The 12,685-nt window shown below is 34.9% G+C and overlaps 1 protein-coding gene across 1 annotated transcript; it reads left to right on the top strand.

The window, feature by feature from the left end:
• The first annotated feature begins 1,235 nt into the window (after positions 1-1,235).
• On the top strand, positions 1,236-7,360 carry Spase22-23 (Signal peptidase complex subunit Spase22-23). The gene is made up of 3 exons (XM_085958817.1): positions 1,236-1,473; positions 5,777-6,043; positions 7,083-7,360. Exons 1-3 carry the CDS (start codon positions 1,331-1,333, stop codon positions 7,210-7,212), a joined length of 540 nt encoding a protein of 179 aa, XP_085814943.1. The 5' UTR covers positions 1,236-1,330; the 3' UTR covers positions 7,213-7,360.
• Positions 7,361-12,685: the final 5,325 nt, after the last annotated feature.

The raw sequence follows: 12,685 nt of genomic DNA, 5'->3' as shown, positions 1-12,685 counted from the left end.
GAAACTAAGTACATAGAAGGTACATATTTTTTTTTTCTTTTAAGCTACGAAGTCTCAATTGAGTCTTATTTGGCTAGAAGGTACATATATAATATAATTATTATCGTATTCCTATGTTGTAATTCAAAATTACCCAAATTAAGAAAACTTTTACACTGGGTAACATTGAATAATTTTCAATGTTACCCCGATACGCGATCATTTTGAGAATAAAGCCGCGTTGACACAATCCAAGTTGACTTGGACCGAGCGCACTCGTATGAGACATCTTCATACTAATTATTCCTATCCAAGCTAGCTTGGATGAGTAGGACGCGGTCCAAGTAGCTTGGATAGGAGTAATTTGTATGAAGATGTCCCGTACGAGTGCGCTTGGATGGCGATCGGTCCAAGTGTACTTGGATCGTACTTAGACCGTGTAAACGCAGCTTCAGGTAATTTTTCAATGACTTTTAATAAAATAAATAAATGTGCCGCAGATCCCGTCATGAGATTTTATAACTTTCTTTTTAGACCAAACCAAACCAAACCTACCCCAACCTAATATAATCTTAGTTTGTGATAATGATGCATCAAAATGTATGAAAATTTCAAATAATAAATTAACAATAATTATTGGATCGAAAAGTCTATGCGCCCACAGAAAAGGGTATTTATTATAATCGTCTACATGGAATAAACTGTTTTCGTAAAAAAAAAAAAGCTCATGACTGCATCTGGGGCACAATTACCATAAAAACATATAAAATTACAAATTCTTTAACTCTTATAGTAATAAAGGATGATAGAAAGCAATGAGAGTAATAGCTTACCGTAAACACAAGTTCTGCTACTAAATAAATGTATGTAATTGAAAACACACACATAAATGACTCGATCAAACATCAAACAATTCAGTACTTTTTTCAATAAGCGGGAAATCTCTTCTGTTTGACAGCTATGTTATTCTTTCGTTTATGGTACATAGTGCGTTCAAAATATTTGGATCAAAAATTTAGTATATACCACACCAGTTATTGGGGAAATAAAAAATGTTGAATGAAATATTTCGACTTTATTCAATGTTACCCAAATATTCAAAGTTACCCAGGTTGACTGTACCTATCTATTTTTAAATGAATTTGGCAAATGGTAGAAAAATTTTTTTTTTTCCATAGAGGTATTATTTAAGACATTATTTATCTCTATTATTGTTTCTGCTACTTTTCATGATATTATTGTCTTTGGTACAAATTGAGTTTTGACAAGCAGCTTTCCTGACGTGTCCAAACTCCAAAAGTGGAAACAGTTTGCCGGCGTGGATATAATTCAAACCGCTTATCGCTTAAAAATGCATACATTTTTAACTCGGGGCAATGGCATCCTGGCATATACACTGAGTGTTTTAGCTTGCTTAACGTTTTTTTGTTTTATAACAACAGTTTTTATCGATTACAGAACTGAAGCGACTATGAATATAGCTAAGGTAGTTGTGTAAGTGCTGTTGTTTTATCTAAGATTACATTATTAATTTGTCCGCAAGAATGTTTGGATGTTGATTCTTCACCTTCCCACGTTGACAAGAAAAGTTAATTTTACTTTAGGAGCCGGAGAAGATGTTGACACCTTCCTTGACTGCTATGTCCAACTCTATTCCGGTCGCCTTTAAAGAATTTACCTGCCAGTGGCGAAGGGTGCCTCTCGGAAAGAGGTAGGCTGTGGAGATCTGATAAAAAGACCACACTTGTCAGGTATACTCACAAGAAATAAGAAGATAATACGATAGTACTACTAACGAATAGGTACACACTGATTTAATGAAACTTCAAAAACTCACAGACGACATTAAGTTAAGCGATCAGTTTAAATTAAGTACGTATTTTTTCAAAACATTTAGGTATACACATCAAAAATCATTAGATAAAAGTTCTTTTTATTTAAAAAAACAGTATATTTATTAATATTCGATTAAACAACATAGAATTTTTTTTTTAATTAGGATCTAATTATTAATTATTTAGTTTTAGGCTCTGCGATCGGAGCTACCCTTAGTTCATACGATTCTGTAGACTGGGCGGGGCTACGTGATGTAAAGTCCGTATGAAAAAAATTGAGAATTATCTGAAACATAATCTGACCTTTATTTACGTCAAGACAGATGGCGCGCTGTGGTATATTTTTTAAAACCTTTGCAGATTGTATTGTAAATATCTGTGTAATACATTCCTACACATACGCAGCGCTCGACAAATTTTCTGAAGATATTTACATAGTCATCAAATCTTATGTGTATTTTATAAAAATAAGTGTGTCAGATTTTCTATTCTATGGACTATCTAGCTCAGACGGTCAACATATTTTTTCCACGAGACGGAGTGATAATTTTACAAATTTCACGAGCCGGAACGGCGCTCCGGTGCGTTCCGTTCCATTTCGAGCCCTGCACATACGGCATCTGTCGTTGGAAAAATAAATTATTCTATAGAATATTTAATCAAATGATTATATAAATAAGTCAATATGCAATTAAAAAATATTTTTCTTAAGAAGGTAGGCTTTAAATAATCGCCTAGCAGTGGCGAAGGCTCCATACTAGGCGATTATTTAAAGCCTACCCTCTTAAGAAAAATAATTTCTATTTTCATGTTGACGTATTTATATAATCACAAATAATAATATATTCAATATGCCCAAAGACATCTATCGTATAATTGTCATAATTTTACGATATTTTCCCATATTTCAATAAGCACCATCTATGGCATCTATCGAAAATATAGAACACACCGCGTTTCGCTTCACATATTGTATAGGATTATTTTCGCGTGAACCGACGGGTTTTTCAATATGAAGTTTTTTTCTCATTATTTCAAAATGTCTGGCGTCCCGCATACAAATGTACAAGCTGTTTCGTTAGCGCTTACGTCGCGAGAGCACATTTATTCAAAATAATTAATAAGAAGATAATTTAAAAAATAATATCTATAGGATTCAATCACATAAATAAATATGTATTGATTGTTGTTAAAAATATAAAATAATTTATCTCGTGATTTTTATTTATTTATTAGTTCACTCATTAGACAATTTAGATATCTGATATTGTACCTACATAAGTCTGTGTTTTAAATATAGAAGTATTTTAAAATGTCTAGTTTTACGGGTTAAATTATAAATTGTTATGGAACATAATATATATACAACAACGGATATTTTCATAGATATAGGTAATATATTTCGAGCGTATGTTACGTTTATAAATGTTAAGGAAAATACATAAGTAATTCAAACTAATAGCTTATTTTTATGAACTAATTATAACAAACCAATTAAGCTTTTGAAATTTCTTCGTTTTAGCGTACCTATTCATCAGTAGTAATATGGGTTATCTTCTTATTTCCCGCAAATATATCTGACAAGCATGGTTACTCCCACAGCCTACCTCTTTCAAAAAGTCACCCTTCGCCACTGTCGCCTAGTATGGAGTATTCGCCACTGGTACCTACTACATTCATATCTCTAACTAGACATACTCAATTTTATAAGTTACCGAATGCTATTAGGATAGAGGATTATCTTAATTAAGATTAAAACGTACGCCAGTAGTCAACGTCATTTTCTGTCACTATAAAGGCCCCATACACGCATAGGCCAAACTGAACAAGTGTAACTGCTTCAGTTTGGGCTGAACAAATGCGTGGACATACACGATCCAATCGTGTCAGTTCTAATTGTTCGAACGCAAGGAGTGAATGCGCAAGAAGGTATATCTTCTTACCACAAGGCAGTGATCGCCAAACGGTCGCTCGCAAGCTACCGGTAGCTCGCGTAGGATATTTTACCATATTTATAAATTTGCCTCAAATTTTATTATTGGACTCCGAAATGAAATATTTCTTGTGGGTATTAATTACTATCAATGGTGCTCGAGCTTTTTGTGATGTCAACAATGGCTTCATTTCCTTATGCAAGAAAGATGAAATGTTTCCACCCTTTTTATCTTATCACTGCATTATTCACCAGCAGGCACTGTGTGCAAAATACCTAAAATTCAACGAGGTAATGAAACTTGTTAAAATTATTAACCAGGTGAGGGCTCATGCTCTCCAAAGACACTTGTTCAAGGCACACAGATGTACATCTTGATAATTGCATTCGGCTGGGAGTAACAAGGTACTCACCGAGAATTGAAAAAATTGTGGAGGAAAGTCAATGCCATTCTTTTCACTAATTATTTTTACTTTTACTCACACTAATTTCAAGATATTTTTCAATTATTTTGTTTATAAATAAACAATTAAAGTATGCATTTTATGGTTTATTGGAAGTCCGATGTCCTAATTTATTTATAAGTAATATAATAATATTATGTATGGTACGATAAAGGACGATGATAAAAAATTATAAAGGAATCTATTATTATCCTAAGAGATTTTAGCTCTGCTCTGCTCATTTAAGCGACGTTTTATTAATATTTTTAAATCTTTACTTGATTTGTCCGCCACCGAATTACCTATTGATTGAGTTGAACAGATTTGAGAAATATCCGATGATTTTACAGAAACGTGACATTTAAAATCCACATTTTATTACATATCGTATTCGATTCGCCATATTACTGTTCAAGTACATCAGAATGACGTTTTAGTCGCTTAAGACCCTCTAACCCTTATTGACAAATGGAACGATTATTTTAATTCAAATATCGTAGTGTACGCATTGGTGCACTTATTTTTTTTCTGGTGAGAAAACCACACTCTCGGTACAATTTTCACTACGTACATATATATCGTCTGACAGCGCTGTCACTGGTTTAATTCCATAGATAACGTAAAATTTATATTGGCAGTGACAACTTGCAAATCGTAAAACTGCAAAATATCAAACTGTCTGAAGTGAATGAAAATCCATCCCGAAGGGAAAACTATGGCGCCGTCTATGCATACTTCACAATTATATTAAAATCCAACATTATGTCATTAGGACGCCAAGCTGTCTGCAAGACCTAGCGAGACAGACTGGCGACCGCCAGCTGGCTCTGCTAGTATGTATAAGTAGCTCACGAGACAAATTTTAATTTCTGAAAATAGCTCACATCTTATTGAGTTTGGAGACCACTGCCATAAAGCAAACCAAACCATATTATAAAGTGTAAAAATGTTCTTCGCAAACAATATTTCGTTTGTACTCGTGCTAGAATGTGAAACTATCAATTATTTACGTTTTGGAACATGCCTGAAATTCTTTTGAGTTTGTAGTTTTAATTATTACCTTTTTGACAATAATTGTTGTACTTCTATTTATTTCCCAACTAAATTTTGTTTCACCCAGTCGAAACCTGAAGATTATTTTCTCTTTAAAAACATATTTTGCTGCAAGCCTGTTTGCTGTAAGCTGAAGCCAGGCGGGAACAGCGGCAATTTTCATAGCAGATTTTGGTAAAATTCAAAAATGATAACCTAACCTATAATCCAGTATATCGGCTAATTTTAAAATTTGTTTGCCGCTGAACAGTCCACTAAACAGACAACAACCCATATTTTTATATTTAACCAATTTTGTTTGGATTACAAAGGCCAGTATCATAATCATGACATTAACTCATTTAGTGCTAACACCGCGACTGGCGCGGTTTGGAACAGTTGGTCATTCAATATAATTATTTAAATGTGGTAATTAAAATGTAATTAAAATTTCAGCAGTGATTGTTCACTAAAGTTGGCTATGGTTTATCATCCTCTATTATAATTAACAATGCATATTTAATTACACCATTTGTCTATGTTATATCTTCCAGAAAGAATGTGCCAGACTACGGTGCGTCAAGAGAGAAAAATGACTTAGGATTTTTGACATTCGACTTGAAAACCGACTTAACTCACCTATTCAATTGGAATGTGAAACAATTGTTCTTGTATCTCACTGCTGAATACAGTACACCGAGTAATGATCTCAATCAAGTTGTTCTTTGGGATAAAATTATTCTCAGGGGAGAAAATGCATTGTTGGATTTCAAGAACATGAACACAAAATACTATTTCTGGGATGATGGCAACGGTCTCAAGTAAGTTCACTTTACACATTATCCAGGTCATTTTTCTAATTATATTATAATAAATGCTGAATAGGTAGGTACAACTCACTTGTCTAGTGGCCGTTGTGTGCCTATAATTCGACTGGAAAGCAAAAGGGCGTAATCCACTTGAATCAAATTTTACAGGAGGCACAAAAGCGTTAAATATAAAATAGACATCAACTTATTAAAAAGGATGATAATTAATAATTTGGTTTTTATATTCCTGATCTGATATTAATTAAAGTTAATTAAACAAAACATCAACAAAAATGATGGATAAATCGTTTTTCCCATGACACTTCCTTCTTTTTTAAAAATTGTTAGCTAAATTCAGATAATACATCGGCATTTGCAGCTTACATCCTTTGGACACGTGCATTTAGTTGTCTACAATATTATTATGCAATAAAACCTATTTTGAAAAAACTGAGGGGTACGCCCTTTTTCCTTTCTACCGTCGAATTATCATTAACCTGATCCGTGCCACGCACGAATTAACTCGCCAAATCATGCATGTTGCATCAGGCCACGGACGAATATATTCGCGGGTTCTTGTAAACGTCATAACTTCTGAATAAACATTCTGTGTATATTTTCTAAACAATATTTATCATTTTAGTGTGAAAATATTCACGATAAACATGTTGTGTTGCTAAGTTTTCAAAAATATGTATCATTCCGTTCCTATTTTATATTTTTTAAAGGATTTATTTTATTCCGAAAATAGCTGGCCTACAAGTGTCCACCTAGTAAAAATTGGCTGGCAGTGATAAGGTTAAAGAATCAATTATGTCACTATTGTATATCAACTCAAGTCACCAACTGTGAAACTATAAACATGACATAACTTTGGCGTATTACTGTATGGTAGTGTGTAGTATTCTACCAGAGATAATAATAATTATACCGATGACTCCAAAACCTTTAGTATTGCTCATTGATGAATTGAAGATATTATAGGCAGCTTTCGATCAGTGGAAATGGCAATTACCATATATTATATACTGAGACTACTGACTTTTTTCAGGGGCCACAAAAATGTGACTTTGACATTATCATGGAACATCGTACCGAATGCCGGATTACTGCCGAGCGTGTTTGCTCTGGGCCAACATTCCTTCAGTTTCCCAATGGAGTACACTCACTCCAGGGTGTGATCAGTTCTTACCTAACTAAAATTGCATAATATTTTGTTAATTTTGTTTGTAAACTTATTAATATTATGAACTCTGTGGTGTAAACTTACAATTAATTTATCCAATAAATGTGAAATAACTGATACATCATCAAAAAGCATAATATGAATTGCTTTTGTTTCTGTTTTAACAAAAAGTGTTGCCAAAATATACTTCCAAGAAAATATCGATCTGAAGGTACTTAACGCCATGCCGCATTCCTACATTTAACGCTTTCGCTGCTGAATAGATAATGAGATTTTAATTGCCCCCTTTAAAATGCACGTTAATTACATCGATTGGCCGCCTGGTCATTACGCACCGTGTGCGTCTTCCGCGTCCAAAGTATTAACTGTGATAATTTTGGTCGTAAGTGAACATTTAGTAGAGAAAATAAAGACATCCTTAAAATTAAACCATTGTCCACTTTTCACACATAATAATAAAACTAAAGCTACTTCCAATAAAACTATCATATCTTAAAATAAATCCACGTCCTATCAGTGGTAATAAAACCAGTGTTTCCTCTAAGCTTCTAAGCTGTGCACATATAAATCTTTATAGGAGCACACATGATAAATTGATTGCCATTCAATCAAATTAATAGCATTACAGGGGAGATAGTGCAACCAATCCTTTTAAAACCTTCATATTTACATGCATAATTGACACTGATTTGCCAAAAGAAATTCAAATACTCCACGAAATAGGTCAAATTATTTGTGAAAACAAATCTATATTTTAGCGAGGGACGGTGTATCGGAGAATTACCTCTGCAGAAATACTCCCGGAACCAATCTTAAGCAATCCGAAACAGAGTACTAGCAATCTTTGAATCCCGATCGCGCACTTATAACTAGTTATACTCTTAAGGTCAGTACCGACTTGGGCAAAATTGCACGCACAAATTGTTTAGGCATACAAACATTCGTGCAAATTAAAATTTTTGTACGCATACACAAATTTGACCTTGTACAGACATGGGCAAATTTGCGTGCTTAATATCCGTGTGCACAAATTTGCTCAAGTCAGTACCGACCTTTACATATTCTTCGTTGCGTTCTTTAGGGATTTACTTGACTCATTATTTCTTATTGTAAGCCAAAAGTTTTAGATATAAAAATGTACCCTCTTTCGGACTAGGCATTTTTAAATTTTTGACAGTATTTTTTTTAATGTACGGACATTTAGTGCTTTGTGCCATTTTACGTGACATAACATGATATTAATATGTGGCATGTGCATATTATATCACACACCTGGCGGCAGTGGCAAAGGGTGGGGGTAAGTAAGCTGTTAAAGCGTCAATTACACTGAGCTACTTTACGAGCTGTTTGTTGGCGAATTTACAATCTGCCTGTAAAGTCGCCCAGTGTAATCATCGAACAAGCTAACAAGCAGATTGTAAACATTCTACCGAGAAAAGTTGAAAGCCGGTCAACTTTACACTGCGAAGTAGCAACCTCCCGGTAAAAAAACGAACTACGTTTTGTCAAAATAGTCGCTGGCTTGTGGCTTCTCAGCGAATGGAAAGTTTTGTGTCATCATCATAATCGCAGTAGCTGAATCGCCCGCTATTAAATTCGCCAACAAACAGCTCGTAAAGTAGCTTAATGTAATTGACGCTTAAGATTCGACATAAATTGTAGTGCACACTAAACTTTGTTAGACATACGTATTTGAGTAGCTTAGTATCAAAGTGGGACATAAGCCATTTACAAAATTTTACAGGAGACTCACAAACATGTGTGAAAAGTGTCCGTTTTTCATATAACATACCAACTTTAAACTCAAAAATCTCTATGAAACTACCGTTTTTGATACTTTTGGTGGATTTTTTGAAAAGAGCATCACTTGCACTACCATAATCAATTAAAACATGAATTTAGTGGGAGGTGGCGTTTGTCCCACTTTGATACCAAGGTACTCATTTGTTTTCATTGAACTAAGCTACAATTTACAGATGGTGAATATTTAAAATTCAATTAAACCCTGCGAAACCAAGCCATAATAGATAATAGTCAAAAAATACTATCTATAAAAATATCTAAAATTATGACATTTTATAGACAATAATATTTTTTATCTATTAGGCTTCGGCCACATAGGTAGGTGCTTCGCTAGTTCTGAGCTAGGTGCTATGCTTGTCTACTAAAAACACTACTGCCACATTTCACGCTGCGTCCTTAGATACAAATTCATTTGACATTTGGGAGCGCTCAAATCAACAACGATATGTCACTCTCAAAACTAACCAGAAAGCAACTTCTCAGAGAATTTAACGAAAGTCTCAAATTCGAACTTGTTGGGTGCATAATGTCAATTCATCCCATGCGTCATTATTCATAACCTCAAAATATATAGTGTTTGTCATACTGAAGAAACATCCGCCATCTTGCAAAATCACTAGGTGATACAATAAAAATAACCAACCCGTTTGTTCGCCGGGAGACTCACGAGGTGACTAATAATCATGTAGCCACCAAGCAAGGCACCTGCCTTTTATGGTTTGGGCAGGGTTCAATGAATTTAAAAAAATTAACCAGAAAATAAATAGTACAAATGATATAGTGTGCACAATTTTATCGTATCACCCAAAGTATACTAAAACTATTATGGTTTGGTTGGGCAGGGTTTAATTAATTTTTAAAAACTAACCAACACCACCTGTGAATTATAGTTTTAGTTCAATAAAAACAAATACGTATGACTAACAAATTTTAATGTACACTATTGATGTCTCATCTTAACAGTTTACCTCCACCCTTCGCTACTGGTATATTATATTTATATATCATCACAATTAAAGTATACTTAATTTATATAAACCTCTGCAGAGCTACTCTAAACAGTTATCACGGCAACACGTTTCTGTTATTTTTATTGGTCCAAATGAACACAAAAGCAATTTTCATAAACAATGCTTTACCTATAATAATTATTGGTAACACAGTGAAAATTTAAGTTGGCACGCATATCACGTGAAATGTCTCTTGTGAAGCTCGGTTAAACTTGTTTGCGCTCGTATATGCGTATCTACAGCTTACCGACCCAAAGCAAAATTTTGTGTATAAACATCAAACGATAATCAAACATAACCTACAATCTTTGAGATCTCGTGGGTGCGGCGCCCACGCCAGTAGTGACGTACGTATTATTAATTTTTAAAATAGTCTCATCCCAATACGTAATTGAAGTACTCTATCTCGCTCTAAAAGTTAACAGGGTCAAGATGTTTTTTTTGGGATTCTAGCGAGGCTTTGACTAAAACTCGCTGTCATATTGCCTCTTCCTGAAAGAAGATCCGGCGATCAGACCCTCACTCCAATTAATTCTGTTAAAGAACTTTCATCGCAGAGCTGCGAATCGCTTCTTCCCATGAGAACATCAAATCTTTTACCCATTGTGTGTATGCTCAGTTCTCTTCAAAGGAGACTCCACAAACCAGGGCACCGAACTTGAGGATGGTACAATGGACTTATTCCATTCCCCCTTTTCTAGTATTAAAAGATAGCATATTAAATTTGACAGTTAATTTCCCGTGATAATTAACTGCCTGAATACATAAAGTGATATATTTATCACTTTTTGGGAGTTAAGTGATATGTTAGAATAGCCTCGCTGATGTAATGTAGACCATAATACCTGTTGATATAATTAATGTAGTTTTCACATCGGAGCTATTACAAATAATTGATATACAAATACATAATGAGCTCTCCACTACTTGTTATTTAGATAAATCAAGTTATTAACAGAGTCCACTTTTATGTTTGTGCTTCCAATGCAGTTTGCAACTATACAAAACGTTTTAGTGTACTGAAGTTTGATTGCAATATCTTACACTTCACTTCAAAATGCAATATCTTTCAGTTTTAATTAAGTATCGGTTTGTTTTTTAATCAATTCCTATTTTACAAATGTGATTAAATCAATGTACATTATGTGTGGAGAGAAATATTTAAGAATAATCCTTTTATCGTGATGACAGTTAGTACTTCAATGTCTTTTATTAAACTGGTTCTCAAACATTTTCATTTCATAGCGGCCATAATTTGCAGTTTTTCACAATGTAACAAAAATTACTAATCAGTAGGCTGAGCCCATCATTGTACAGTACATTCAGTTTCTTTAAAATGTATGTTAAATGATAGTGGTATTTAAAAACACCACTGTTTTCTGACATGGCACGGTGAAAGGTGTTAGTCAGTGATAGCTTGTAGAACACTGTGAGACAGAAGTAAAGTCACATCCTATTTAAACTTTATGTGTTTGTGATAAAAGAACAGCAGTATACTGCGAGACTTAGTAATCACCTGAAGAAATCAGCCACCGATGCATTGAATTAAGATTGCTAGTTTGTTCAATTTTTAAATATGATGCGGGGTACCCCTGGGAATTAATTGAGGCTGACACAACTTCTCTATTAAATGGTTGACATGTTTGATTTCATTCCTGCACGTCGTCCGGTACTATTCAATACGAGGTCTGTTAAAAAGTTTTTGTTTTTCTGCTGTAACAAATGAAGCACGGGCGTCTCCTGTGCATGTGTTAATTTTGTTCCACCCTGAAAGAAAGTCATTTGCCGGCACTTAACAATTAAGTGAGTGATTGTACTCAGCACTCATCAAGCTTAGCGATACCAGAGTAGAAGCCATTCGGAAGATTCAGCAGGCTTTCGGCGACGATGCCATAGGTATCACACAATTTAACTAGTGATAGAAACTGGCCAAAGTGCAGCACATCGGTGGAGAGTGCCTCAAGTTCCGGTAGCCAATTTTCGTCATGCAAGACCATCATGTCACAGTTTGAGAATTCGCATGTGAGGTAGGTACTAGTTCAGTAAATTCCATTTCGAATAAGGTATTAGCCTTGCGGACAACGCCTCAGCTCGTCCATTACATCCAATTCAGACTTTCTTGGCTCAACACAACACTCCTGTAATTCATCAGGTACTCTATTCCCCCGACACAGTTCCTCATGATTTTTGGCTGTTATCCGAACTGAAAATGCTGCTGAAAATTACGCGGAACACAGCCCAGATGTGAGTGAGGTGACCCAGAAATGCTTTCCACAATGGCGGGACCGTTGGGAGAAGTTTGTGCATTTCCGCGCAGTTTAGGATTTCAGATCTCCATGTGAGTGATTGTATTTTTCCCGGTCAAAGATCTTATGAGGGAACCCCATTCAGCCCTCGGTCCCCGGAGGAGTCAGGTGGATAATGAACGTCAAGAGGGAAGCGGAGAGGCCGAGTGTGACAGATTGGAGAGAGCTTTGGATAGAAATGCAAAAAACTGGTGGACGGTCGTGTCGCGGCCGTGGATCTGAACGGTCGGTAGATTAAAGGTCGAAACTTTTGTTGAACAGACCTAATAATTATATTCAATCAACAAATCCAGTCCACACAGCTTTTTTTGATACCATCTTCATCATTGAGAAGTGAGTTTCAGTGTAA

Source organism: Rhyacophila brunnea, unplaced genomic scaffold (assembly GCF_057557595.1).
Source record: "Rhyacophila brunnea isolate RB1 unplaced genomic scaffold, BYU_Rbru_1.0 scaffold_8, whole genome shotgun sequence".
In the NCBI taxonomy this organism is placed as follows: Eukaryota; Metazoa; Arthropoda; class Insecta; order Trichoptera; family Rhyacophilidae; genus Rhyacophila; species Rhyacophila brunnea.
This window is presented reverse-complemented; position numbering and strand designations above follow the sequence as displayed.

What these genes read in the sequence shown, in the direction of transcription:
- Spase22-23 (XM_085958817.1), top strand. Translation starts at nt 1,331, where the DNA reads ATGCATACATTTTTAACTCGGGGCAATGGCATCCTGGCATATACACTG. An exon ending in AATATAGCTAAGGTAGTTGT is followed by an intron (nt 1,474 to 5,776) that starts GTAAGTGCTGTT and finishes TATATCTTCCAG; the next exon opens with AAAGAATGTGCCAGACTACG. An exon ending in GATGATGGCAACGGTCTCAA is followed by an intron (nt 6,044 to 7,082) that starts GTAAGTTCACTT and finishes GACTTTTTTCAG; the next exon opens with GGGCCACAAAAATGTGACTT.